Source organism: Eublepharis macularius, chromosome 12, assembly GCF_028583425.1.
Source record: "Eublepharis macularius isolate TG4126 chromosome 12, MPM_Emac_v1.0, whole genome shotgun sequence".
NCBI lineage: Eukaryota > Metazoa > Chordata > Lepidosauria > Squamata > Eublepharidae > Eublepharis > Eublepharis macularius.
The window spans coordinates 19,764,814-19,792,373 of NC_072801.1; the positions used below are offsets into that span (position 1 = coordinate 19,764,814).

A 27,560-nucleotide genomic window follows, 5' to 3' on the forward strand; every position below is an offset into this window, starting at 1 on the left:
AAGCCTATGTCCAATGACCACAACAATGTAAGTAAATAGTAAAGCCTTTATTTTAATTTTTGTTAAGAACAGCATTTTGAAAATAAAGTATATTTGCCCATGCTTTACAACTTCTTTTTAATCTTGTATATTTATGTACAGTCATTATGGTACACATTGATTGTCTTGAAAACCCTTCAAAGATGTACAAGGTTAACGGTATGCAACAGTCAGCAGCGAGGAAGGGGTACATTATAAAACACACATTAATACATTTAATAAATATATATATTATCAAAAATGAGACTTGGCTCTCGTAAGTTAATAAAAAGCACCTGCTGTGTAATCTGGTAAAATGGTACGATAGCCTGGCCTGTTTTTATAAAAGCTACAGTGCTTATGTTTTTCCCGCCTGGGGTTAGAACCAAGGCATAAAGCCGAAAAGTTAACCAGATAGGAGGGGCTGTCCTTATAAATGCGGACACAGCTAGAATTCTAACACATCTTGCTAATCTAGAGTTTCATCCCTAGGAAGGTCTTTTCTGGGGACACGCTACCTTTCAAAACACCATGATTTGAGCCCTGAAAAATATTCATCACAATCCTCTCCAGGGAGAGGCCAGTGTGGAAACAACCTTTCACTTCTAGATTGCCCGTGCCAAGAACTCAAAGGGGCTGATGCAGGGGAAAGACCCCCTGGTTCTAACTTGTGTGATTGCTCCACACACAGCGCCACTGAACAGACAGTAGCACTAGCTCCCCATCAGTGGAACTGGCAATACAAAATTCCACAGGGCTTCAACTGGACAGCCCAGCTTTCATGGAATTGGTACACCACAGCCAGTTAGTGGAGGTGAACGTGTCGTTCACAGAAAATAAAGAATGCTTGATGTATTGAGATGTTTGACATTTTCTGGAATGTGCTTACTCGACCCAGCTAGTCCTTGGGAGTTCTGCTGTTGGCATCAGAGAGGTGTGGGTTGCAACCCATGGGCACAGTCCTCATGTAAATGCTATTGAAACAGTGAAGCTTTACTGATAAATTGCCTGGAGTTCTAGCTCTTTTGCTGCCAGCTATCATGGGTGGAAACCACTTAGCTCATTTAGAAAACTCTAATGTAACCAAGTTCCAAGGTGCTGTAGCACTTCATTGTTTTCTGTCATAAAAGCATTATTAAGTTGGCAATGGTGGAGAACATAGTAGCTTTTATGTTTACCAAAGTGAGTTACCATGAAACTGACTCCCTACATAATTTGTGCTTACTGTTGTGAAGTTGTTTTGCTCACCAGATGCTCTACATTCTAAATAATTTTCAGAAAAGGCAAAAAGTATTGACACCTCTGTTACATTAACAAAAATATAACAAACACAAAAGTGCCTTTTTATTTCCAATCATACATTGTTTGGGGTGCATCTAACATCACAAACACCACAGACTGAGAAAAAAATTAAGTGGTTCAAAAATAAGTTGCTGTGGGAAATATATATAAATCCCTTTTATAGTTTAAAATTAACACACCTCCTACCACTACATATCACGGGCCAAGTTCACATGAGCAGTAAATGGAAGTCCTGTGTTTGCAGGATCCAGCCCTGTCTTTGTTTAAGATCCCAAACTGCCATTGGCTTAATGGGGAGCAGGATTGCTAAATCCCTTCTTGTCTAGAAAAGAAAAATTAAACATCTTAATATTTCTGAATCAGCTTTTTAAAGAAAAGTTGCCCCTCAAATTAAAAATAGATTAGTTTGTTTCCATTGATTTTTGCTAACATTAAACTGTTCTGCCATTTATACCATGTTCATCTTACACGTTTCAGAAACCCATTTTCAAACTGCAGCTCTACTTTAAAAAATACATGCACATTATACAGGAAAGCATCAAACAGGATTTTTGTATAGTGCCAAATTTAACATTTTCTGAATTCAACTTTTTAAATCACAATACTTTATTCTTTTTTGAGCAAGGCCTCTTTTAAAACAGGAATGTCTAGATTGCTTGGCAATAGAAAATCCCTGGCCTTTACCATGTGTTTCTCCTTAATCAACTTTTATCATTGATTCAAGGTCTGATGAATATTTTTGTAAAAGTATGTATGTGTCTTGTTTGTCTTGGTCAGAGTTATCTCTCAGGAGGTAACTTGGTTCTTGTGATGATGCACAACAGAAAATTATTGCTATTCTCTACTTTTAAAAGTTGAAAAATGTTAAATAACTTTGCTATGAGAATCGTGGTGTGTTAAGGGATATTTTTTAGAATACCACAGGGGATATCACATTCATCCTGATCTCTCATCCCCCTTCTCTGTCAAAATAAAGGCTTGTGTGGTCTAGAGCCCCCATGAAAGTTCATGCTAGAATAAAAACTTCTTACAGATGACACAAGACCTATGTTCATTTTTGCTGTGAAATACTAACACAGCTACTCCTCGGGAATTTTTTCTTGGTCAGGGAGAACATTTTAGTGTGTGTGGGGTTAGCTACATGGTCTCATTAACATGGTAAATCTGTACCTTGGCCTGAATCCCTTTAGATTGCAGGTGGGATCCATGTGATGGAACATCTTTCCCAAACAATCAATTTTTTTCCACAGAGAAAGCTAACAGGAATTGAACTAGAACCCCTTCTCCACACATCTGAGAGAGGGTTTCCAACCTGTCCTCCTCCCAGACGTGGTAGTTTTCTACAGGCATGTTTTATTTTGGTACACTTCACCCACCCACCCCCCATCTGCAGTCTGAAGCAGCACAAGCTCAAGTCTAGTCAATAGTAGAAACGAGGTATGTGAAGAAAAAGAGATTTTTCCACCCACCAAAAGAAATAGGGGTTTTTTTCCTTCTGCAAGATACAGCTGGTAGCTTTTCCTTGTTGAAGCTACTGAGCTATTCATTGTTGTCTGTATATATCTTTTTATTGATCGTTCAAAAGAGAAATGTATTTATGCCAGAGCAAATGCGAAAAGAAAAGGTCGATTTTGCTACCTATTTTGTAATCTTATGTCCTAAGACAAGAAACCAACCAACCAAACTCAATAGTTTTTAATCTCTAGGAAAGCAGAGTGCAATGGTGGCCAGCACTGAGGATGTAATGACTGATTCACATGCCCAATATGCATTTAAATGCTAAATAATGAAGGAATGATTTTGCTGAACACCATTAAAACCATGGAAATATGAAAAAGGCAGTGAGAACATGGTACCCTCTGGAAAGAAAAAAGAAAGAAAACCTTTCCCCAATAACCAAAAGAAAAACAATCCCATACAAAATAAAAGGCTCCATATTAAATTGACCACACAATAAAATGCAATAAAATTAACAAACCATTTGCAGTCCATGAAGCTTCAGTGTTTAGCTGGGGATGGGAAGGAATATGTAGTAGGGAGGGGAGAATTTTGCAGACTGCCCCCCCAGAGAAGCCCCTCTTACTTTCCTTGTTTTTGTCTTCCATCTTGCTGTTGCAGTTGTGTGTGTGTGATTCTATGAAGTGTACAATAGATGTCCTTAAACTCCAAGTGGTTCTGGAGATAGTTCATACCTATGATGATGCAAGGGCTATGTTGTCTTGGTCTGCACATACAACTCTGCCTTCTTACACCAGCTTTTGCAGTATCCTGCATGCAAGAGGAGGAGTCAGTACTGCCCCACCCCATATGTACACAGATTACCGGGTGACTTTCTGTTGTCACTTCTCAGAAAAAGAAAGCCGGTCAGGAACCATAGCTGGAGACCAAGTCACCAGATCACAGTTAAGTGCATCTGATAAGCAGGCACCAACACCTGCACTTGTATAGCTTGTATTAGAAACCCACTAAGTATGTGGCATATAAAAATGAACCTCCTCTTTACTCTGGGGTGAGTTTGTAATCGATGGTCTATTGTGGATTCTAAGGGACAGTCAAGCTGCATTCTAGATGAATGGGGATGACATTTTTGTGGACCTTTTAGAATTATCAAAGAAGACTGACAAGGTAAAAAGATAACCCTACAAGGCCAATCTCTTACGGCAATGTGGATTAAATTTTAATAAGGACATTGACTTGATATATTTTGTTTTAGTCTCCTTTCCAAAGCAACCAGTTTGCCTTGCACACTGGCTTCAGATAAAAGCTCTCTTGCCTTTTCAGAACACTGTGTCCCCTTCTCTCATTTTTCAAAAAAAAAGTGTGCCTACACCTATCTTTAAATATAGTTTCAGCTTATATTTCACTGCAGAGGTTTCACTTTTATGGTTAGCTTATCAATTCAACAGTGTTCACATTACTTTCTTTTTTTTAAGAAGTAAAACAAGCTATTGCCTCTAGGCCATCCCAAGCTCCTGGATGGGGTTTTGTTGGGGCGCTGTTTTGCGTTGCTTTGTCCTTTGCTAGCATTGACTCCTCCCTCATAAAGACACACTGCCAGGATATAAAATGTGTTAATCATTCTCCATCCTCTAAAAAGCCTATAAAGCTTTTTCACCAAAGGTGTCTTCCAGTGTAACTTGGCGGAGCAGTTGGAATCTGGAAATAAGAATAAACCCATAACTAAGTAGTCTAGATGGTTCAGAAATCACTTTAAAGAGAAAAATAAAGAAGCAGCAGCAGCTAATTACTTAGACAAACACACAATACTGTGGCCATGTCCTACAGAAACATAAAGTGCAATTGATCATTTATCAGCTCAGGGGTATTTTCAATGTGACTACAACACCATTGACTTATTTCTGATCTGTGCATGTGGGCAGCCAAGTTCTCCTTGACCCCTGGAGACACACTGCATGTTGCCTATGTGTATTATGGCAAGTCACCACAGGGGTCAGTGGGAATGATTTCTGCTGAGAGCAGGCAGAGCCTACAGCTACTGGCTCACTCCCAGCCACTTGCGTCTATAAACTCCACCTACGTTGACATGACGGAGGGCTACTAATGCAGCCTTGGCCTCCTCATACTGCCTTCCCCTGGTTTCCCCTTAGGATGGCTCAAAAACTCCCACTCTTCCAGAAGACAAAAGCAATTCCTTAACTGCTTAACTGCAGTTAAGTCCAGAATGATGTGATGGTGCTGGGGGCCAGCAGAATGCTTATGCAGCATGGCCAATCCATCTACAGCAAACAGGAAGAGAAGAAGTGCAAGAGACTCTCAGAATTCTGAGTGCAAGCATGCCTTTGGAGCTCAAGGATCCCACCTTGGGTGAAATCTAGAAATTCCACTGCACACATTAAGGCAGATATGGAGGAAGATGCAGTACACATCACTTCTTCCTTCCTTGTTTCTAAATAATGTCTTATTTTTATTTAACAGCTTCATTTAAACCCCACCTTTCTCTCCAATGGGGGCCCAAAGTGGCTTACATAATTCTCTTTTCCTCCATATTATCTCCTCAACAACCCTGTGAGGTAGGTTAGTCTGAGTGGGTGTGACTGACCTAAGGCAAGCTTCAGTGGCAGAGTACAGATTCGAACCTAGTTCTCCCAGATCCCAGTCCTACAGTATAGCCACTACACCACTCTGGCTCTCAGGATCTGATCTTAGGATCAGGGAGTTAATTCCACCGAAATAAGTGAAATTAAGGCTGCATTCAGATATTATAATAAACTATGGGTTGATCAAATCCGAGTTAGCTGCGATGTCTGAATACAGGAAGTCCCACAAACAAGACTTCATCAGTTGACACTAAACCAGGATTTCAAAACTAGTAGCTGGTATGGTAACCACTGTATGTAAGAATTGTGGCCCATTGTGAGATCTGAACTGACAAAACACAGTTTTGTTGAATAATATCCTTTCATATAATTCCCTATGTCCTGATGTAGGAAGCGGTACAGCCCTGGCACAGGTTACTACCTTACAGGGGCTTTATCTAGAGATGGGCAAGTTCCACTTGGTTCACCTCCACCTTTATTACTCAACTTCCTTCCACTGCTGCAGTGTAGCTCCCAGAGTGACATTAGTAGAAAACTGGGGTCCTTTTCCTCATTAAGATCCAGAGTCTAAAATTTCCCACTTCATCACTAGCTGGAAGCAAGGCTTATATATACTTCCACTGCTGCAGTGTAGCTCCCAGAGTGACATTAGTAGAAAACTGGGGTCCTTTTCCTCATTAAGATCCAGAGTCTAAAATTTCCCACTTCATCACTAGCTGGAAGCAAGGCTTATATTTCTGCCTCCAAGTTCTAGAAGCAGTTCCCAAGTTTCCCTTGCAACCAGTCACAGTATCTGTGGCAATCTTTAAGCCACAATGATACTGCCTTCCCCATGCTGGATCAAGCTAAGAGAACTTTGAGCAAATCAAGCACATTTTTGTGCTTTTCAAAGGGATGGAATGAGCTGTTGATTTAAAGAAACAGAAGTCCATCTTGCATGACGAGTGGAAGCTGGCTTAGGAGCAGCATATTAAGCAGTGCATATGCATGCAAGGAAATCAAGAAGTGGGGATGAGCACATTCTCTTTTTGTCAGCAACCAAGAGCAAGCACAAGCGCTCTGTGTAGTTCTTTGGGTGCATTTAAACACACATGATGCACATGACATCTAAAGGAGTCTGTTTGGCTCTCCATCTCTAAGCCAGTGACCCAGCTGTAGATTGACATCCAGCATCTAAAGCTTCACCACTGTGAGACAGCACATATTTGCCATTAACTAGCTGAAATTAAGTGCTTTATTTAGTGTGCAGGTCAGCAGCTAACTTTTTCTTAGGACAGTGCTGGTTTTTGAAGCAAAAGAATGTTGCAAAGTTAAAAATAGTGGACATTACAGTCAACTTTACTGTTTTTTTTTATTGCAGTGTTCAGACCAATCCCACAAAAGCAACTTGAACGTCATCCCTCCACACCCCTAAATGGCCTAAGTCAATTCCACAAGTTTTGAAATTAGGACACCTTCAGAATGAAGCAGTGCATGCATTATTTGCTGCCAGGACCCCCCCACCCCCCATTATAAGCAAGCATCCACTTGAGTAAAGTTCTGACTTGAAAGCAGAGGTTCTGCATTCACCCCCCCAAAAGGCATCTTCTTCTACCATCACATTTTGATACTTACAGTCCCACCATTTAAGACAACTGCCATCTCAGTGGGCTGGTAGACGTTGCTTCTGAAGGGAGCACTCGGACGGCTTCCTAAGCTGCCGTTGCGAAATCCTGCCGTTCGTAAAGCTGTGTTCGAGGGCGAGGGGAAGGAACAGGGAGGCAAAAAAGAAAGAATGTCTCTTTCTGGCAAATAAGGAAAATTTTCACTGACCATGCCAAGTGTCTTAACAAAAAATAGTAATAATCAGAGACTCTGTGCTCTGAAACATTGCAAACCGTTCCTAGATGGCAACTAGGGGCCCCAGCTCAAAAGCAGAGCTCTTACTTTGCACACAGGACATCCCACGTTCAATCTCCAGAATGTCCAGTTGGAAGGATCCAGCTGTAGGTGTTGGGAAAACCCTCCACCTCAGATCCTGGAGAACTGCTGCCAATCAGAGTAGACAACAGTAAGGTTTATAGACCAGTGGCTGGATTCAGTATGCAGAAGGGGTATGTGTGCGGATGTAGACATAAGCTCAGTTTAAACAGGTCCGTCATGTAAAGTGACCAACACCAGCATCACCATGATATAGAGTTAAAACTGCCACAGTAGATTCTTGGCTAATCTTCCACAATCTTTCCCGAAGTCTCTGCAGCTATTTCATCCTGTACGGTGCTCTGTTTTCAGTTTGCAAGTATTTATTACGAGTCTTTCAAATATGGAGTATTCATTCAGCAGTTTTCACTCAGCCTACAAGCAATACAATGGCAAGCCTCCTTCTTTCTCTCCCCCTTCTGTCAAACGTAACCTCATTTAGACTGTGATCCTTTATTTCCTTTCTTAGAAATAAATCCCAATGAAATCAACATTATTTTAATGGGAAATCGTGCGGACAAGGGTGTAGCATGAACACTAGTGTGGTATAATGGTTAGAGTGTTGGACTAAGAGCTGGGGAAGTTGGGCTCAAATCCCCACGCTGCCCAGGAAGGCTGCTGGATAACTGTAGGCCAGTCAGTCTGTCTCTGCCTAGCCTATCTTCCAGGGCTGTTGTAAAGTTAAATGGGGAAGGAAAAAACCATGTAAGATGTCCCAAGCTCCAGTTATCACAGTGCACAAAACGAAGCTACTTCTAGCAAATGTGCTCAGGATCTTTTCATTAAAGCTGGGGATTCCCAGAGTCAGTATTTGAAATTCATTTAGGAAGTTTGACATGAGAGCTGAGTAGGAGGGAGAAAAAGCATCAGTCTATATAGTGATAACTAATAGATTTGCAGTGCAGTCCTAAGTATAGTTATGCCCTTCTAAATCCACTGAAGTCAGAAGGGGCTAGCGCTGCTCAGAAATGCACCGTTAATCTGGCTTTTTTTCCCCATTCAGTGTTGTGGAACTGTGTTTCTTTTCGAAATATCAAAAGCAGAGAATGAATTGCTGGGGGTGGGGGACAGAGAGAGACTGCTCTGACAGTCTAAATAAATATACTTTGCAGTTCAGTGCAGGTGAACAGTGAATAATCTTTGTAGAACTCATCCGCCGCCACCACCACTCACTGAATTCCAGTTTGTAATCTGATTGGCTGCCTTAGGAAAAATGATCCATAATGCGAACACAGTCCCAGTAACTTGCCTAGTTTTAGTCATTCATGAGCTAAAACTTTGCATTACGTTTAATTCAGGATACAATTGGACAATGGACAAAAATTAACCATGGGCCGTCCAGAACCATGGTTAGTCCACTACTATGCACGTGGAAAACCTCAAATTCTCATAGAACTGTTCTTATTTCTGACTCTACAGCTTCAAAATTATTCTGAATGTTTAATTTTTTAAGCAACCCTACTTTAGGACGACCAGGGCCAGCAAGCGCAAGAAGAACTTAGTGCTTCTCACTGTTACATCAAACTCCTCAAAACTGCTCATTCCATGAAACCTAAATCCTAATCCTACCTCAAAACATATTTTCCCTTACTGCCAATCCTGTACTGAAACTAAGCCAAAGCAAGTATTACAACAATGAAAACATATTCTTCTCTTGTTATCTGAACTTCCATCTTATTCCCTTCCTTCTTGTTACCCTGCATAGTAGATATTAGATGGTAAACAGGAGTGTGCAGTTTGGTTCAGTATTCGGATGAGAATACCAAATTTTGGCTGATTTGGTGAAATTCGGGTATTCCAGATCAAAACAGTGAATACAAAACTAAATTCAGTATTCTGGATTTTTTTTACCAAATGAATTTGGTAGTCCGGTAAACAAGGCCTGGCTGTTCCTTTGCTGTTTCCCTGCCAAGATCAGCAAAGAAGTTCCTGCCATTTTTTGCGGAGAGGAGAGTCATTTTTCAACCAAACTCCAACAACTTTGCAGGGAACCTACTCCTGACTGTCCTTTAAAGACCTCACCACCACATTTCAGGAAGACTGGACCCCTGAACAAGATGCCCCTAGCCACTTCATTGTTTGGGGGAAAAGTCAAAGGTGACTCCCATTGCAGAAACCCACAGGGGCAAGGCTGCATGGCCAAGGCACACTCCCAAATGCAAGCTGGGATCATCCCAGAAAAAGCCCAACAGAACCAAAGTGAAGCATGGGAATGGAATCCACCCAGATCCAAAGCTGAAGCATCACACCAGAGAATCACATCCATTCCACTCAAACCAAACTGAAGAAAGGGACACTGTTGTAACTTAGCCCAACAGAAACAAATGGAAGCAAGGGAATGCCTTGTGCTTGTGTGGACTTCTTGGTTCTGTTCTGTGGTGTTCCCCCACTGGCTGAATCCAGTGCCAGTGCCTGGCTGCTGTGAATAATACTGGTTCTGTTAGGCTAAGTTCTGTTAGGCTAAGTTCCAACTGAAATCCTCTCCACCACTAAGTGACCTTACGTGACCATCCTGCTACTTCTGTAGGCAATGTACAAAGAGAAACAAGAGATGCAGCACCCTTGCTCTCTCCACACATGCGCATGAGCTGCATGAACTTTCCCAAAAGCATCAGCTCTGTAGGGGCTACAGGGTCCTAGCAACTCAGGGGTTGAAGACCACTGATGTGAAGTGCCATTTCATCAAAGGAACTAATACACAAAAATTAGAACAAGTAAGCAGCTATGATGGTTGCAAAATTTTACTAACCACAAAGCTGCAGAAGGCCTCCACTATGGCAGGTGCTATACCTCTTTACCCCAAGAGCCCTTCCCCCTTGGTATTTGATTTCATAAAGTGTCCTTGTCAGTATTAAATTCCAGATGTTTAAATACATTTTTGAAGGGGAAACAACATCAAAGCATGCCAAGGTGACCTCTAAATGAACCAGAACTCAGTTACATTTCAAACTCAACAGTCATGGGATTTGCGAATTGTTTATTTGATCAACCCAAGATAAAACTAATTTCCTCATCAATTTTTCCAAGCTTCCTGCTGTCTTGGCACTATATATTTTCATACAAAACATTCTTCATCAGCTAGGTTGTTTTACAAAATCAGTTGGCTGAGATGGCTGCTCTCTTAAATACTACAACACTGAGACAAATAACAAGAGAGATGTATTTTATTTTCTATTAGCACTCCACTACCCACCCCCCAGGCAGCTTCACAGCTAGAGATGGGCAGGAACAGAAAAAAAACCAAACATGATGTTCGTTGTTCATTGCCATCCACAAACAGGGACTCACGAACAACCATGAACATGACCCTGTTCATGAACATGTGCGTGGTTGGCTGTTTGTGGGGGCCAGCATCCAAGCCATCATCCAAGTCAAGATCCCAACTGCACCACTCCCAGAAACCTGACCTGGGCAGGCACCAGGAAAGGTACCAATAATAAATAATAGCTTGGCCCCAGAGCCTGGCAGCAGCCCTGGAACTTGAAGGGGTAGATCCCTACCGCACCACTCCCAGAAACCTTACCTGAGCAGGCAGCAGGAAAGGTACCAATAATAAATAATAGCTTGGCCCAGAGCCTGGCAGCAGCCCTGGAACTTGAAGGGGTAGATCCCTATCCCACCACACACAAAGAAAATTCAAGCTCCAATGCACTCTATCAAAATGCCAACAGCAACTGTCTCTCTCTCTCCACTGTCTGTAAAGTCAGAGCTGGGAGCCCCCCTCCCCCCTGGTCTTTGCTCCCTTGTAACAAATTTGGAGCTTCACACTTGAAAGGAAGACCTGCCTATCAAGCTAAATTGGGCTTAGACTGGGGTTTCCAGGGCAACAGCAGGAGTTCAGACAGAGTTCAGACAATCCCTGCATAAGTTGCCAAGGGAATTAATTGCAGGTGCCAGACTGTCTGGCTTGACAAGCAGCAAGACAAACAGCAACGAAGGAGGCTTGCAAGGACCACCTGTTCATTTAGAATGGGGCCTCACGAACAGCTTGTTCGCGAACAGCAGATTGGGCTGTTCGTGGCTTTTTTTGTTCGTATTGCTGTTCGTGCCCATCTCTGTTCACAACTGCAAAAATACATACACATTTCAATTATGTCATTCTAGTGAGATTGTAGAATCTCCAGCAACTGTCCACTTCTGAGGATTTGAAGAATTTGTCCAGGCAGCTTAACACATTCAGAAGTACATCCTTAAATTCCACCAAAGGAAGTGGGAACTTTCATATACATGAAATATCTTCTTTTTCTCACACAAACACCCAAATCACTCCTCTCATACATTAAAACACTATTGAATCATCTTTTCCACATGAACATTTCGGGCAAGGTGCTTCATACTTCTAGACACTCATGCTGTAGCATATCTCTAGAATAGACCAGAGCGTGCACAACAAAACCCATCTTGCTTCAAAGGCAAAACCGGAACAATTTAAGCACAGTGATCAACCACTGAAAGACACCATGAAATAGAGACTGACTCTCATCACTAGGAATTGTAGGAATCTATTTATGTAACTAGGATATTTCTCAGTGCCCTCCCCCGCCCCAGTTCTGGAATGCCTGCCCCTATGAAGCTCATTCATTCCTGCATTATTAGTTTTTAAATGCCAGATAAAAACACTTCTTTCCAGCCAGGTGTTTAGGTAACTCTTTAATTGACCTGGTATTTTATTCTGCCTCCCTACAGCCTGCCTTCCATTCATAAACTGGATGTGCTGTGGATTTTACTGGTTATAGTTTTACCGTTGAGAATTTTATTGTTTGGAATTTTCTTAAATCTGTTTTCAATCACATTAAACAAACTGTATGATCGGTTGGTTTAATTTTTATTAGCTGTCTTGGATGAGATTTTTTAGGAGGGACAGGATAAAACCACACTTCATCAGATGCCCCCTCCCTTCCAGCCTTTCTGGGCAATCCAATCTCTTAGACTTCGTCAGTGACCAGGCATTCTGCAGCAGGGAGGAAAAGTGAATAAAGTACTTTTCGTCAGCCTGCCTGGTCAAACAAGGTCCCTTTTTTATTATAACCCCCTCAAGATATATTTTAAACTATAGAGCATGAGATGCATATAAGTATCTGCCCCTCTATTAGCTCGCTTTATTACTAAACAAGGACACCCTCGTCGCTCCTACTCTTTATCTCAAAAAGCGAAACCTGAGTGCGCTACTAGAGTCACCACAAAAGACTTACCTGCGTTATGTTCATCCATTGAAAAGGCTTTATTTTCCATGTAGCTCCGAGGAAGCTGAAGGTCATCCTCAAAAGCCGTTTCACGCATGCGTGGTTGTGAAGTATCAAAATAATTAGGTGTGTTTTCTTGTTGAGATGGAAGAATGGAGCAGTGGACCTCTGGAATAGCATGAAAGATCACAAACACCCAGCCACTGGACAGCAGGGCTATTGCAAGAGTAGGGTCACTCCATTGGTCTCTTCTTCCCAGTTCCTTGTTACCATACAAATACATAGTCAGCCAAGCAACCCAAATGAGAATTGAGAAAAAGCTGGCTATAATGAGGCATACACCATTCTTCTTCCACTTCTTAAACTTTCCACACATCGTGAAGAAAGAAAAGCCCATGGTCACCACCATCAGAAACATGACATAGATGGAAGCCATTGCAAAATCCATCGGCTCATAATTGCAAGCCAACTGTCCATCTCTCACAATAGTCAGTATCATCCACTCAGTAGCAATAATGACTTGGACAAGTGCAAGACAGATGGCCACACCAGCCAGCTGCCATCCTGATGGGCTTTTGCCATGCCGTACTAGTTTCCGTAGCCTCCAGGCCTGAGCGAGCAAGCATGAAAAACACAGTGCGAAGAGGACCCCCCACAGAAACCGGCGGACTGCACATATGGTCTCATCTTCCTGTATGATGAATGCAAACGCCAAGCCAAAAAGTCCCAAGGTCCCCAAAAGGAAGAGGAAATGCACTCCCAGAGGACTCTTCTTCTCTTTATCCTTGATGAAGGGCAACCTCACAAGCAAGATCAACATCAGCAACAATGTCGTCAGCACTCCAGCCCCAGCAACAGCTTCCACTACTATCCCCCAGATAGCATCCAGATCACAGAGGTAAACATACTGTGGAAGAAGGTCTAGGCCACACCCTCTTGAGGTACTGGAGTTCTCAGACGACCCGTAGCCAACCACAAAGAGGAGAAGAAGACTGATAAGGGGAAAGGCGATCATTGTTCTGCCTGAAACAATATGGCAAATAGTTGAAATGAGGGCAGCACAGTCTTATTATGAAACCAATACTAACAACAACAAAATTATAATATTACTAACATTAATACCATTAAAACGTCCATAATAGCATTATAAAATGGCAATAATGATAATCTTTATTACTGATCACATTCTATTATAGTAGCATTAAAATCAATAAGGATGTTAACAAAATTAATATCAATGGTAGTGTTATCATAAATATAACTACCCATTTTTATTCCACCATTCCTCCAAGCTCAGGGCAGAGTACATGGTTCTTTTCAACCATATGCAGGGTCATCAGGAAGGGGGCACAATTCCAAAGGCCCAGGTATATCAGGTTTTCTGAATTCCAATCTTTCACTTTTTTTTGTTTTTGGTGAGGGCCAAGTTACAAGTGATGAATGACACTTGAACGGCAAGTGAACAGACTCACATGTATTCCTCCCTGTTCACTTGTGCTCCACTTGCCCTTCACTTGATACGTGATCGAGTGGAGTGCAAGTGGAGCATAAGTGAACAGGGAGGAATACATGTGAGTCTGTTCACTTGCCGTTCATGTGTCCTTTGTCACTTGTAGCTTGGCCCTTAGTCTCTAACCCTTTCCACGATGGGGTATGCCTTTCCCCTTATATCTCCACAACAAAAGGGCTAAAGTCTTTTAAAACTTCCCAGCATTGAAGCCAAGGCAGATAACCCATGAGGAAGTCATCAAAGGCTGGATACTATAGTGAGGGTGAGGCAAACACTTGTCTGTCTGAGATGCCGCTAAGCTCATCAACCAAGCCAACGTTTGAGCAAGGCAAGATGACACCACCACCACCCCCAGCCCATTTTCAAATTCTGGTCTCATTCCTTTTCATGTTTACCCCAGCTGGGAAGTTAAAACATACTTAATAGTAGACTAGCAGCTCTTTGTTAATATTATCAACCGTCAAGTTAGTTTCCCAATGATCTATCAACGTAGAAAATGGGCAATTTTGCTTTCCCCCCCTTACATATACAGTTTCCTGTATTAGTGTTTATAAAATAGTTTTTTATTATTATTGTATTGGTGAGACATCTGATACTTGGCCCTTAGTAAATGTAACTTTCCTACTGCAGCCATTAAACTTCATTTTCTATGATAAACAACTTAACCTTTTAAAAAGCTATGTAAGTAAAATCAATCTCAGTGCTTCCCATTTAGCACCACTATACAAGCAGCGCCCTATTTTGCTCCTGGTTTTGTGCTAGGTAGAGGCACGAAGGTAAACTGAGACAGATTTCTTACTGGTTTACTTACTAAAGATTACTGTGAAATGAAGTCTTTGTGAACTAGAGCCCACTTCAGATGTATCCTATATTGGTAGACATGTCTGTGTGTAAATATAAGATTACAGCATTAGACAAATGGCTGTAGTGAGAAATACTGAGAGGCACAAGCTGAGCAAACTGAGTAAATGATATAGTGGGAATCATTCCAGGGTCTGGAAAGAGGTGAGGAAACAGGCCTTTGCTTCTTTTACACAATTATGAAGTCTTATATATAGATTGATAAGCTATACAAGTATAGGTGGTGATAAAATAATTAGTGATGTGAAGAAACTGAAAAGCAAGAGGGGTTTTGGGGGGGGCGGGGTCCTCTGTGCTACAATCCATCCATCGTGAAACTGATTGGCAGCCAAAAGGAAGGACTACATCACATGCTGCATAATTTATTTATTGAATCAACTACTATCGGAGGTGACATCCATTGGTTCAGAAAACTTTAAAAGGGGATTCAACAGATTCATTCAGGTGGACAGGTCCATCAGTGGCCATTAGTTATGACAGCTAAATAGAACCTCCAGGGCTTTTTTTCAGCAGAAATGCGATGGAACGGAGTTCCGGCACCTCTTAAAAATGGTCACATGGCTGGTGGCCCCGCCCCGATCACCTCACAGAAGGGAGTTTAGATTGCCCTCTGCGCTGCCAAGCAGTGCAGAGGGCAATCTAAACTCCCCTCTGTCTGGAGATCAGGGGGCGGGGCCACCAGCCATGTGACCATTTTCACCGAGAGCAATTTTAATTTTAAAAAACTCCCCCCTTGTTCCAGCTGACCCAAAGTGACGTCATTGTGAGGTCTTGAGTTCCACCACTGAGTTCCACCACTTTTCCCAGAAAAAAAGCCCTGAGAACCTCCCATGTTCAGAGGCCATATACACTGGAAAACCAATTGTTGGTGGCAGCTGTGACAGGGTAGCTATCCCCTGCTGGTGGGATCCCAGAAGCATGTGGCTGGCTGGTGAGATCAACAGGAAGTTGGACTGTACAGACGTTTGGTTTGATCCAGCAAGCTTCTTATTTTATTTGTATGAAGGCCATAGCACATATAGTTACATTATCCTCATTTCAAATATATTTCAGTGAGTCCACTCCTTCTTCTCCATCTTAAAGTATGCTACTGAATTATTAAAGTGTGCGGGAGAGAAGGAGACTGCAGTTTTCCAGTGTGGAGAGCAAGGCGTTCTGTGCATGCTGAGAAGCATTTTCTTCCATGACTCGGCCTGTGCTGAAAACAAACTCTTGGGCTAAGCCCTAGCGAAATCTTGGCATAAACTGAGAAAGTAGTTGTGACGGTCAATGGCAGCAGAGACAGATTCTAGAGGGGTAGCCATGTTAAGTCTACTGTGGCAAAACCAAAAAAGAATGATGTTCCACCCTTAAAAAAAAATAACACTGCCATTCTTCCCCATAAAACACCTTTACATTGTTGCAAGCTTGCTTTTTGGTTTTGAGTAAGTAAAAATATTTTTAGCACAATCCTAAGCAGAGTTACACTAGTCTAAGTCCACTGAAATCAATGGGCTTAGACTGGAGTAACTCTGTTTAGGATTTCACTGTTTGAGTACTTTTTGAGAGTCTTGCTACATTCAATGGGACTTATTCCCAAGTAATTTATGTCTCCTCTATAATGCACTGCAATATTCTGGCTATGTCCCATGGCTGGAGAGTCGCTGATTCTGGTTGCTTGTTTGTTTTTTGCACCATATCCTATTGCAGCATAATTTAAGTGCAGTCTATTCTTACCCTGCCCCTTTCCTTTACTGTTTATTACCTAATGAATGGTTATTGTTTTATTCATGGTATTAGGAAACCACATAATCTCTTTTGTTTTCATATTTAGTTTGAATTAGGGTCATATGGTTTTCTCAGATGGAATCTTTGTCTGGGGGCCCACGGCGGCGCTTAGCAACCCTGCCCATTGTTCCTCACGACAACCCCTTGAGGCAGGTTAGCCTAAGAGAGAGGGGCTGACCCAAAGCCACCCAGCGAGCTTCAAGGCTCAGGGGGGATTTGAACCCAAGTCACCCAGGTCCTAGTCTGACATTCTAACTACTACAGCATGACCCCGAGCATTCCGTCATCACAGATCCCAAGTGATTTTTATTTGTATATAGTAACCTCAAGTGGAGGGATTGTTAACCTTTCCTAATGCCAAAGAGCTCTCTGTAGCTGCTATTTACTCGAGGGAAGGAAACAAAGATAACCCCCCATAAGGCAAATAGTAATTTCAGAACAGGGGAAAAATTAAGGGTTAGTAAATGATGCAGGCAGAAGGCTAAAACCTATGTTCCCCTTGCACTGTAAGTCCCAGCCTAATACAGGGACTAATAGAACCCCAAACTAATAATGCAGAGACTAATAGAACCCTAATAACACTAATAGCCATCACAGTTTACTAGAATGTCTAGTTTAAACACTCAGTGCCACAGAAGCTATTATGTAATTTACGTATTCAGGGTTCTTAAACTATACCCCTACCTGCTGATCGGCTCAGGGTGGCTAACAAGAAAAGCTAAAACAGCTTAAAAGAATAAAAAGAGCTCCAAATTCAGTACATTATAAAAACACTTTGAGAGAAAACAGCAGGATTGCTCTAGATGTTTGTTAATTACAAAACATGAGTAAATGGATGGGAATTAGAAATAAAAGAGGCTTTGTTCCAATATCAACTTTTTATGTAATTTGTACACCAATACAGCTTAGGGGAGTTTTTTGGAGCCTGCCCCTGGCATTCGGTCAACAAGCAGGCTGACCAAGCACTTGGCCTTCTGTACAAGCCATACTCAGGCAAGGAGGTCTGTCTTGGTTGGATTTCTTTTGCCTTCTTCCTTCCTTTCTCCCCACCTCCTCCATGGCCTGGATTGTTCTCATTTGTACTTTTTCTTGTTTACTCCTTTCCAATGCTAGCCAGACTCCTCGGGCTATTCAAAAGATTTCTTTTTAACTTCTCTAGGGTGCATATAGAGTTGGGATTAAGCAAAGGAGCAGATAGGAATGTTTGCAAATAGAAATCCACCTGATAACAGGCAGACAACAAAAGAACCGTACTTGACATCCTCATCAAAATTCTGCGCAGGTATAAAAGGATTATGCAAATCTAAACATCGGCTGATACAACTAATCTTATCACATCTTTGTATGGCCTGGAGTCCCTGCTCCTGCTGCTTGGCCTTCCTGCCAATTGTCCAGCACCCAGTTCCCAACAGTAGCTAGACAGATGACTCAGGGAAGCCTACAAGCAGGGCCCACGAACAACAGTCCTTACCTCCTGCCTGCTCCCCAGGATCTGGCACTCAGAAGCATCCTGCATCTGAACCTGCAGACCCGGTTCAGCTATCAATGATAGACACAGCCTCTATAAATCTGTCCAACCCTTTGTCCTGCACCAAAGTCAGAGTCAGTGCATGATACCATACAAGGTCCTAGGCAAACATTATTCAGGTCTCACTCAACCCAAATTCAAAACCAATGATTAATCGCCCTTTGGATAAGAGACAAATGATTCCATTTGTTGCATTATTTTCAGCACTCCATGTAATCGATCAATGTCACTACTTGCTCTGTTGGGTTGGCATTGTCTGCAACCATGACCAACCATCTCCAGGACTGCCCATTTCTGTGGAGACTGGACTGCAGGAGGAACAACACATGCAACCCCCCTGCCCCTGACTTCATTTTCTGTGTCTACATCTCGTGGGGAGTGGAGGAGAATTCCTGAGGTCTGTCAGAAGAAAGTGTCTCCTGGCACCTTCAGGATTAAAAACAAGGACACACACACACATTTTATAGAAGGGGGGCTGTGGCTCAGTGGCTGAGCATTTGCTTTGCATGCAGAAAGTTCCAGGTTCAATCCCCTGTATCTCCAGTTAAAAGGACTAGGTAGTAGGTTATGTGAAAGGCCACTGACTAAGAACCAAGCTACAAGTGACCCCTGACACAGGTTGGACACTTGTCAGCTTCCCTCAAGTTTTGATGGGAAATGTAGGCATCCTGGTTTTACAGCTTGGCTCTTCGACTGCTGTCCAAGGGACTTTTCAACTGTCACTTGTCCAACATTCCGCCAAGCTGCCTACATTTCCCATCAAGACATGAGGGAAGCTGACAAGTGTCCAACCTGTGTCAGGCGTCACTTGTAGTTTGGCTCTGAGACCCTAGAGAGCCACTCCCAGTCGTAGCAGACAATACAGTCCTTGACAAACTAATGGTCTGATTTAGGCAGCTTCATAACCTGTAAGCTCAATCCATGTTTCAATGGTCATGTGGCTGTAAGCATATTGACACATCAGATGTGGATATGTCACGGTCACAGATCCACCATAGGTTGGTCGCTCTCTCTCCAACCTCCTCTTTCCATTGGAAAAAGAACGATGCACAACACAGCCGTCAGTTTAAGACAGGAGGAGTTTGCGCCACTTCTGTTACTCATAAAGGTAAAGATAGTCCCCTGGGCAAGCACCGAGTAATTACTGACCCACGGGGGGATGTCACATCACGTTTTCTTGGCAGACTTTTTACAGGGTGGTTTGCCATTGCCTTCCCCAGTCGTCTATACTTTACCCCCAGGAAACTGGGTACTCATTTTACCGACCTCGGAAGGATGGAAGGCTGAGTCAACCTTGAGCCAGCCACCTGAACCCAGCTTCCGCTTACTCATACTCAGCTGTAAAACATTTTCTGTCTCCTTTTGTCGAAGAGAGATGACTATAGGTTGCTTCAATCCTCCGAAATGAGGAGAGGGCAATAACAGAGAAGCCAGACAATGTGGCATAGCAATACTTACATATGATTTTCTAATATGCAACAGCTACATATACTTTTATGAAAACTTGCATACAAAATAATTTCTGTTCAACTATGAAATGATGCAAGCTAATTGTCAACTTCAAACATCAGGCCAAAGAATTAAGAGCACTGTCATCATGAAACACAAAAGTAACCCAATTTTGAAGAAATGTATCCTGTGCTGATTTTCTTTCTCAAATTGAGACATTATAACCAGATCCCACATTCATAGAAGCATTAATAGGTGGCAGTTAATATTTCATTCAAGAAAAATTTCCATTACTTTCTGATCATTGTTTTCTTCCATCTATCTCTCCCCCAGGTCTGAACAAGGAATTGTTCTTACTCACCTTAGGTGCTAATATCAGGCATATAAGATTTATACCTCAGTAATTTTTTAGTGGGATCTACTTCTCATGTTTTATGTTAATCCTATTTTTCCTGTCAGCAATTGGGAGTGGTCCTTGCCTACCTGGATGGATGACTCTTTGATTAGGTCTGGTTTTAAACCGGCCACTTATTTTAACATCTTGTTTCCAGCCTTTAATATAAATTCATTGGCTTTATGTATGTTACACTCCATGCATCTGTTGAAAGAGTATAAAAGACTCCATTTTTACTGTTCTAACTGAAAGATGTACGCTTTAAACCCTGCCAGTGGTTCTTTCAGCAGAGGTTTCAAACAAAAATAAGTGACAAGAGGCTGGTTTTGTTGCTTAGCTTGAGTTGTTGGGTCAGTTGAGATGTTTTTGGAACAACGATCATCATCGTTAACAAAGCCTTGAGGAATAGCAGCTTTTACATAGACAATATCTCCAGTCTTCTTGAAATAATACTGAAGTGCAGGCCAGATAGCAACAGATCCAGCCAACCTCTGCTCTTTTATTCAGTTCAGCACATGTGCCAACTGTCCCCATTTATCAGGCTCACTCTCCCTTTGCTCTAGCTAGTCCACTGTTCTCATTTTGTCCCTAACTTTGCTTTTGGGAATGCCTCTTAATTTCTTTTAAGCATGGAATACTTTCATTCTTTTGAATTTGGCTCCCTTCCCAGCATCTGTAGAAGCTAAATCTCGAGCATCACGGATGCACCTGGCTGAGCACAATGTATATAAAAGTTAAGTACATTAACGTTTAGGCATCATGTGGTGCGCAACCTGCTGTATTAATGCATTGCAGCTGCTATAGAACAACAAGCCCCCAAAGCATGCGATGTATTGTCCGTGCCGAAGCTATGCTGGTTTTGGTGTCATCTGTGTCTGGAAGGGATCCCACCTGAGAATCCCGTGATGAGTGCTACAGAAAAAGATAAGTGTTTTCAACTGTTGTAGGCCCATTGTGGTTTTCTAACATATCTAAACTAGAACAAAACACCATTTGGCTTTTAAATATTGAAGAATAAATCGAACACAGCAGGAGAACAAGAACTTTGGGCAGTGTGCAGTAATGGAAGGGTGGGGCTTCAGCAGAGATTAAATTAGAAGCATTTTCTTTTTTTTTTCTTTTCAATCTCACAAAACGTTGGCGGGCCTGAGGAAAGTAGCTCCACAAAACTGAAGTGCCTAGAAGGAGAGAAGACTCTTGATGATGGGCACCAAGGGAATCAGGATTGGGTGTGTTTCATTCTCTTAACCCAAATTTCACGCAGCCTTTGGGGGGCTAGGGAGCCAGAGGGTTTCCAGAATGCTAAGTCTGAATGACCGTGCCTCCATGCTGCCGTAAACCATGGCCTGAGTTATCCTGCCTTCCAAACTCAGATGGGTTGAGGGCTGGCTGCTCTTATCTGCAGATACTGTCTCTTCCTTATTCAGAAGCATTTTACAAAAAACCATCACTTCACAGGAATACATCTGCATATTGCAAACTGGTAAATCATTCTGGGCTCTGAGGACAGGGTAGGGTATATGTGCAGTAATCAAAATACTGTTTCCTTTTTTATCAAAAAAATCTAAATTTGGGGGCATACCCTTGATGCTCCAAATTGAGACAGGGATTCTTTCTAACCCAATAGTGAGCCATTGGTTTGTTTCCATAACAATGTCCTTATCGTACATACTGGGAAGGCATTTTCTGCTGAGATAACAACACATCCTGAACACAGTCTCTCTCAACATATCACTGCCAACAACAGAGAAGCGTAGAATTAAACTGAGAACAAAACCTTGTCAAATAACAACAGCTACACTAACTCAAATAAACAGAATCCATTTACCATTATGCAAATACTAGAAAAATCCCAGGCATGTATTCAGCCTGGTTCCTAAAAATTCAGCACTGTCACCCATTTGTCTTACCTGTGGCACACAGAAATTCAATATTGTCTCTTAGAAATCTGAAATATCTTTGCAAGTCCTATCACTGACCTCTTACAGAGATGTTTGGCAAGTGGAATCAAAATTATGAAATAGCTCTCTGTGTCGTTTGTTCACATCCCCAAAAGCACCATGCATGAAAAACTCATGAAGTTGCCTCCTCCTGAGTTAGCCATTTGCACTGCAATCCTAAGAAGAGTTACTCCAGTCTAAACCCATTGAAATCACTGGAGTAACTCCTTTTAGGATTGCACTGCTGGTATATTAAGGTCAGTACTGCTGATTACTCTACCTGGAAGCAGCTATCTGCTACTTGACCGTTTTAACTGGATCAGAGATCAAACCTGGGACCTTCTGCTCAAGAGGCACATGCTATACCACTAAGTCATGGCTCCACCCCAAATTATGGCACTACTTTACCATTGCATGGACATGTATATGAAACCCTGGGTAGACTTAATTTTATGAAATGGTGTATCTATGGTGCAACCTTATACAGAGTCAAACCATTGACACATCTGGTAGCTCTGGCTTTCCATATGACCTAGTCTTCCTGCTGCCACCAGCGTCTTCCAGACAGACCAAAAAACAAAACTTATATATTCTTAATTCCAGAGGAGCAGATATGCTACTCTGATGCAGAATCAACCAAACAGGAGCCTTGCGGCACTTTAAAGACTAGTCAGTCAGTCATTCAGCCTTTATTGGCATCAGTTAGCACAATGTACACAATACAGAAAACATAGAAAAAACAAAGTTACTTCTGGAACCACTCCAGCAAGTAGGTAACCTTGCATCAGCATTTGTGAATTACAGGCCGTTTGATGAAGTGGCTTATGCTAGCACAATTTTTTTTAGGTACCATAAGACTCTTCTCCCCAGATACTTAAGGAATGAACAAAGGTGAATTCTTTTGCAGCATGTGTAATAAACACCTGGGATCGTTGCTGCAGAATTACTGCATGTACGGCTCTACTTTTTTGCAAGCAGATTTCTCTCCCTGCTGCAATTCCAGAAGGAAAGGACACACATACCCAGACATACAGCAACATGCCAGAGAGTTGCTTGCGAGTCACATTTCTGCCCAGGCTTTTTTCGGCCAGATTGGAGGAGTATGCTTCAGAACTGATAACTGAGCAAATGACAGTTAAGTGGAGATCAGACTGCTGAAGAGAAGTCGTTTCAGAATAATAATTAATAATTAGGGAATGTGCTTTGCATGCAGAAATGCTGCTATGGTTTCCTCTTAGTGTGCATAATAATACAGTGCGCAGGGCTCTGCTCCACCACTGCTAGATGAGTTACTCTGCTAGAGTGAGGAGAGGCAAAGTGAAAAAATCACCATGTATTTTTAGAAGACAGAAGGACTGAACTGGAATCCAAGTTGGGTATATGGTTCCGGGGTGGAGGGGCACAACTTGTTCATCAGTGAAAGACACATCAAACTTTTGGGCCATCTTATATTCAAACACCTCTGTGATTATGAGGATTAGCAAATAATATTAAACTTTTGAGATCTGGGTTTAGAATCAACAGGAACCTAAAGCAGCCCGCAGTCCACGCAAGGTGCCTTGTTCCTGATTCTCCTGTGCTACTGCTCTGCATTAGGGCTGCACTCCTTGTGCCCCACCAAGGTGAACCGCAACCTCATCAAAGATTCAGACAATTCCATTTTGCTGCCAGGCCAGCCCTACAAACAAACAAACAAAAAGGGGCAAATGGCAGCACTCAATAAATCATAAATAAGTCATCAACGCTTGGCTGATAAGAATCCAGAATTTTGAGACGGAAGCATAAATTTCACCAGCAATGTTACTAGGACCTAATTTGAGCCAAGCTACCACCTCATCATCACCTCATTCTGCGTATATAGGCCAGGCTTGAAGAGGATATGCCAGGGACTGAGCTCGAGGCCTGCTGCATGCCCAACCACTCTCCAATGGAAATCTGAAACCAACTCAGCCCACTCATTCATCTAGGTCAGTCCGACCTACTCTGACTAGAAACAGTTCTCCCACATCCAAGGCAGGGGCTTTCGCTGCCAAGTCTGCATGCAAACCACGTGCTCCATCATGGCGTTACAACCCCTCCTCCAGCAGTCTGCTTTCCACCACTCCCATACACAAACAGGTCCTCTGAGCATTTGCAGAGCATACATCCCTCACCACTGAGAACATCTTGAGGAATAAAATGCAAGCTGGTTTAATTGCAGGCATCTCTCTGTACGAAGACTGCAAGCCCAGAGTTTGTCCCTGGGCAACTCTGCACCAGATCTACACCCCTGTCCCCCCTTTCTCCAACAGGACCATCATCCAAATTTCACCAGATGCAATGCTGCAGACAGGCCAGGGAATCCAGCGCCCTGGATTTTCTTGGACTTTCACACTTCAGGAATGGGTGAAAAAACATTGGCCAGCCCTAATAAGGGTTCAAAGCAGAGGAAAGCCTGACTTCCTCTAGGTGAAACTAGCATAAATGCCTGTACAGAGAAGTGCCAGCCTCCCTGGCTGCTGGTTTGTTTTTAAGAGCATGAGATAGGCAAGAGTCAGCCATTAAAGAAGCCACAAACGGATCCAGCTGCAACCGGCCTTTTCTGTTGTGAAAACCTTCCCCCCTCCCCACCACTCCCTCTCTCCCGCCAATGCATGTGGCGTGAAGATTTAAAACATGACTCAGACCCTGGGGGCTTCTTCTATGCACTCCCCCAAACATCTCCAGAAGGAGCGTTTCCACAAGATGGTCTCCCCCTCCCACATATCCGACCCATGCCTTCAAGTTCCCACAGGATATTCCTAGCTCCTTAGCTTGGAGCCGCCTGATCAGATCACTCTGTCAGTGCACGAACAGGCAAATGAGCTACGACCCCTGCAAATCCACCCCCCCCACACACACACACTTAATCCTATCTGCAACCTCTCTTACCTTTTAACCCCCTCCTCTTTGCAGTCTTTTCATTGCTTGGCTCCCCCCATGACTTACTGTCAAGATTGCTTCAGGACTTCGCCAACACATCTCCCTGTACCCAGCCATTTGCCTCCCCTTACTCCGACGATGGAAGCATCCCCCCCCACCTCCCCTGCCTGTCCTATATCCAATCTAATCCCCTACATGGAGTCTTAGATTCAGCCTGCCGTCTGCTATCAACTACCAAGCTAATTCTGCCGAGAGAAGCCAGTGAGGTGGAGTGGAGAAAAGGCTTTACATGCTATTCTCCCACCTTCCAAAGATCAATAGATTCTGAGCTCCATCTGGGCTACCAAACAGCTGTCACTCTGCCATGTTATCGGGCAGAGCTTGCACTGCCCCTCTTTGTATGTGAACAACCCAAAAAGAAGAAATCACACACACCCTAGCCCTTCAGTCATCCCTTTTTCTCAATGCTCTCACGTGTAATTTCTAGGGGAAACTTACTCTGTATAATTCAAAAGCTTGCCTATTGCATTTCAAATACAAGGAATTTGATGGAAAGGGACTGTCATAACTGTTTTGCAGGACGCACCACATCAAAGACCATGGCTCCAATTCTGTTCACCTCTGTGGGAGTTAGCCCCATTAAGCCTCCATTTGGAGTAAAGGTGGACTGGATTGCACAATGCATCCCTTGGTGTTTCACTTCAAACAACAGGACCTCTCTAAACAGTTTTCTGGACCCCAAATGCATTGAGATACTTGGCCTGGTGCAGGGGACGCAGTTTCAGCTCTCTTGTCTTCTTTCCCAATCCTGGAGGAGTAAGACTTCCCTAAAGCCTGGAGTTTGCATTCAGTTCGGACTGCAGCAGCCGGCCTGCATCCTCTTCAGCCAGTCCTTTGCAAAAATCATAACCAGCCAGCAGAAGAGCCACACAAACAGCTGGCTCCCCCCCTTTCTTCCTTTTGTCTCAGGGGTCAGAAGGAGCCTGCAAAAGTCTCTGAAGATCTCACCTCCCCAACCGAGGCAGAGCATTTCCCCCGTTTTTAGTAACTAGGCTCCTGCTGCAAAGCACACAGTATTACTGTGGCCACCCCCACATACCCCCCACAGGCACCTAGGATGTGCATTCTGTTTTCTGCTTCACCACTAAGTTCCCAGTTGGGCTGCACCAGAGATTTGCAGATGGATGTCAATGGGGCGGTTCTCCCCTAATTTTGACCCAAACACCCCTAACGCACTTCCCACCTGTTCCCCCAACTTCTCCCATCCCACCAGAGCTTGTTCTCCGCAGTCCAGAATCCACTCCAAATTCCTGACCACCAATATCATGCCCCAAACGTACTAGAGATATACCATACTTTGAAATATAAACCAGTCTCGGGGCACCTTCACCGCCACCAGAAATGGATACAACAACAGCATCCCCCAACTCCCGCTTGGTTTTGCTGCCACAGACTAACCCGGGTGCCTCCAAACGGACCGTTAAGAGCCCTGGAGCTGCTGGCCAGGCGAGAAGGCGAATTTCGCAGCCCGAGCCCCCGCTCGGCTTCCTTAAAAGCAAGCCCCGCTGAGTTCTACGGAGGATGAATGTCTCCGTAAGTGGGCGCAGGACAGCCGCTCAAGCACGGCTCTCTAAGAGGGAATAAAGCCCGAGCGAAAGCAGCGGCGCTGCCTTCCCAGAAAACGCGCTTCCCGTCTCAGTCTCTCGCCCGGCTTTGTCCGCCTCGAAAGCGGGACCGCTCGACCCAAACCCCCGAACCCCCCGCCTCCTCTCCCTCTCGCGCACGCACAGCCCCTACCTTGACAAGAGACGCCCCTTGCAAACTTCGGCGCTGGGCTGCCCGGCGGGCGACCAACTCCGGCGCGCGCGACGCCGCTGCAAACGTGCCCGGAGTGCCGATTGTTCCCTACCGCATTTCTCCGAGTCCCGCCCAGCCCTCCTGGCTCGGGACCCGCCGGGGCTGCCTCGCTGGAGCGCTCGGTGGCGCAGAGCCCGCCGCGCTCGCAGTCACGTTCGGGGCTGGGGCGCCCGACAGACCCCCCCGCGGCGCTGCGGCCCCGACCCGGCTCATGGAGCGCGTGAACGGCGCGAAGGAGGCCCGCCCGCCTGCTGACAGCTCCCGCCCCGCTCTGCAGGCCCGCGGCTCCAGCCTGCTCCCCCGGCCGCGCGGGCCCAGCAGCCCCGCCCCGGCCTGCCGAGCCCCCTCCCTCCGGCGCGCCTCCAACGGCCCACAGCGCCCCCCGGCGCGCGCAGCTGGGAAGGAGCCCCAACGGTCAAGCGCCCCGCGCCGGCCTTTGCCGAGCGCCTCCGTTCAAGCGCCTCGCACACCGTCGCTGGAGAAAGAGGGGCGCGTCGGAAGCCCCCCAGTAGCGCCCCGGTTCCAAATATTCGCGGGATCAGGGACGTTGTGTGCCCTGGTGGGGAAGGAGGAGGGATCAGCCACATTCACCAAGCTGCCTTTGGCTTCCTTTTCTGGCCAGCCAGTGTCAGAGGGCGTTGGAGGACATGCTCTTGTGGCACCCAAGCTAGTCTCCTGTAAGCCCTGCCCTAGATTCCTGCAAGCTCGCTTTGTATATGTGGCAGTGGGAGAGGTGTTTTCTTTTAACATAAGGAAGTCTAGCCCCTTGCTTGTGCTTGGCACAGGGAACGGTGGGATTTAAACCCACCATCTCAAGGGCATGATTGTGCTTT

General features: G+C 44.0%; 1 protein-coding gene across 3 annotated transcripts; it reads right to left on the reverse strand.

The window, feature by feature from the left end:
• Positions 1-32: 32 nt before the first annotated feature.
• On the reverse strand, positions 33-26,979 carry GPRC5B (G protein-coupled receptor class C group 5 member B). 3 transcript variants are annotated; one of them, XM_054994590.1, is made up of 4 exons: positions 26,668-26,979; positions 12,530-13,543; positions 6,993-7,105; positions 33-4,476 (listed from the first exon to the last, which is right to left on the reverse strand). In XM_054994590.1, exons 2-4 carry the CDS (start codon positions 13,533-13,535, stop codon positions 4,432-4,434), a joined length of 1,164 nt encoding a protein of 387 aa, XP_054850565.1. In that variant the 5' UTR covers positions 13,536-13,543; positions 26,668-26,979; the 3' UTR covers positions 33-4,431. The 3 variants fall into 3 exon arrangements, with proteins under 3 accessions (XP_054850565.1, XP_054850567.1, XP_054850566.1); XM_054994592.1 differs by lacking the exon at positions 26,668-26,979 and adding an exon at positions 26,329-26,405; XM_054994591.1 differs by lacking the exon at positions 26,668-26,979 and adding an exon at positions 24,937-24,976.
• Positions 26,980-27,560: the final 581 nt, after the last annotated feature.

What these genes read in the sequence shown, in the direction of transcription:
- GPRC5B (XM_054994590.1), bottom strand. Translation starts at nt 13,535, where the DNA reads ATGATCGCCTTTCCCCTTATCAGTCTTCTTCTCCTCTTTGTGGTTGGC. An exon ending in AATGGATGAACATAACGCAG is followed by an intron (nt 7,106 to 12,529) that starts GTAAGTCTTTTG and finishes CCTCGAACACAG; the next exon opens with CTTTACGAACGGCAGGATTT. An exon ending in TTGTCTTAAATGGTGGGACT is followed by an intron (nt 4,477 to 6,992) that starts GTAAGTATCAAA and finishes TCTTATTTCCAG; the next exon opens with ATTCCAACTGCTCCGCCAAG.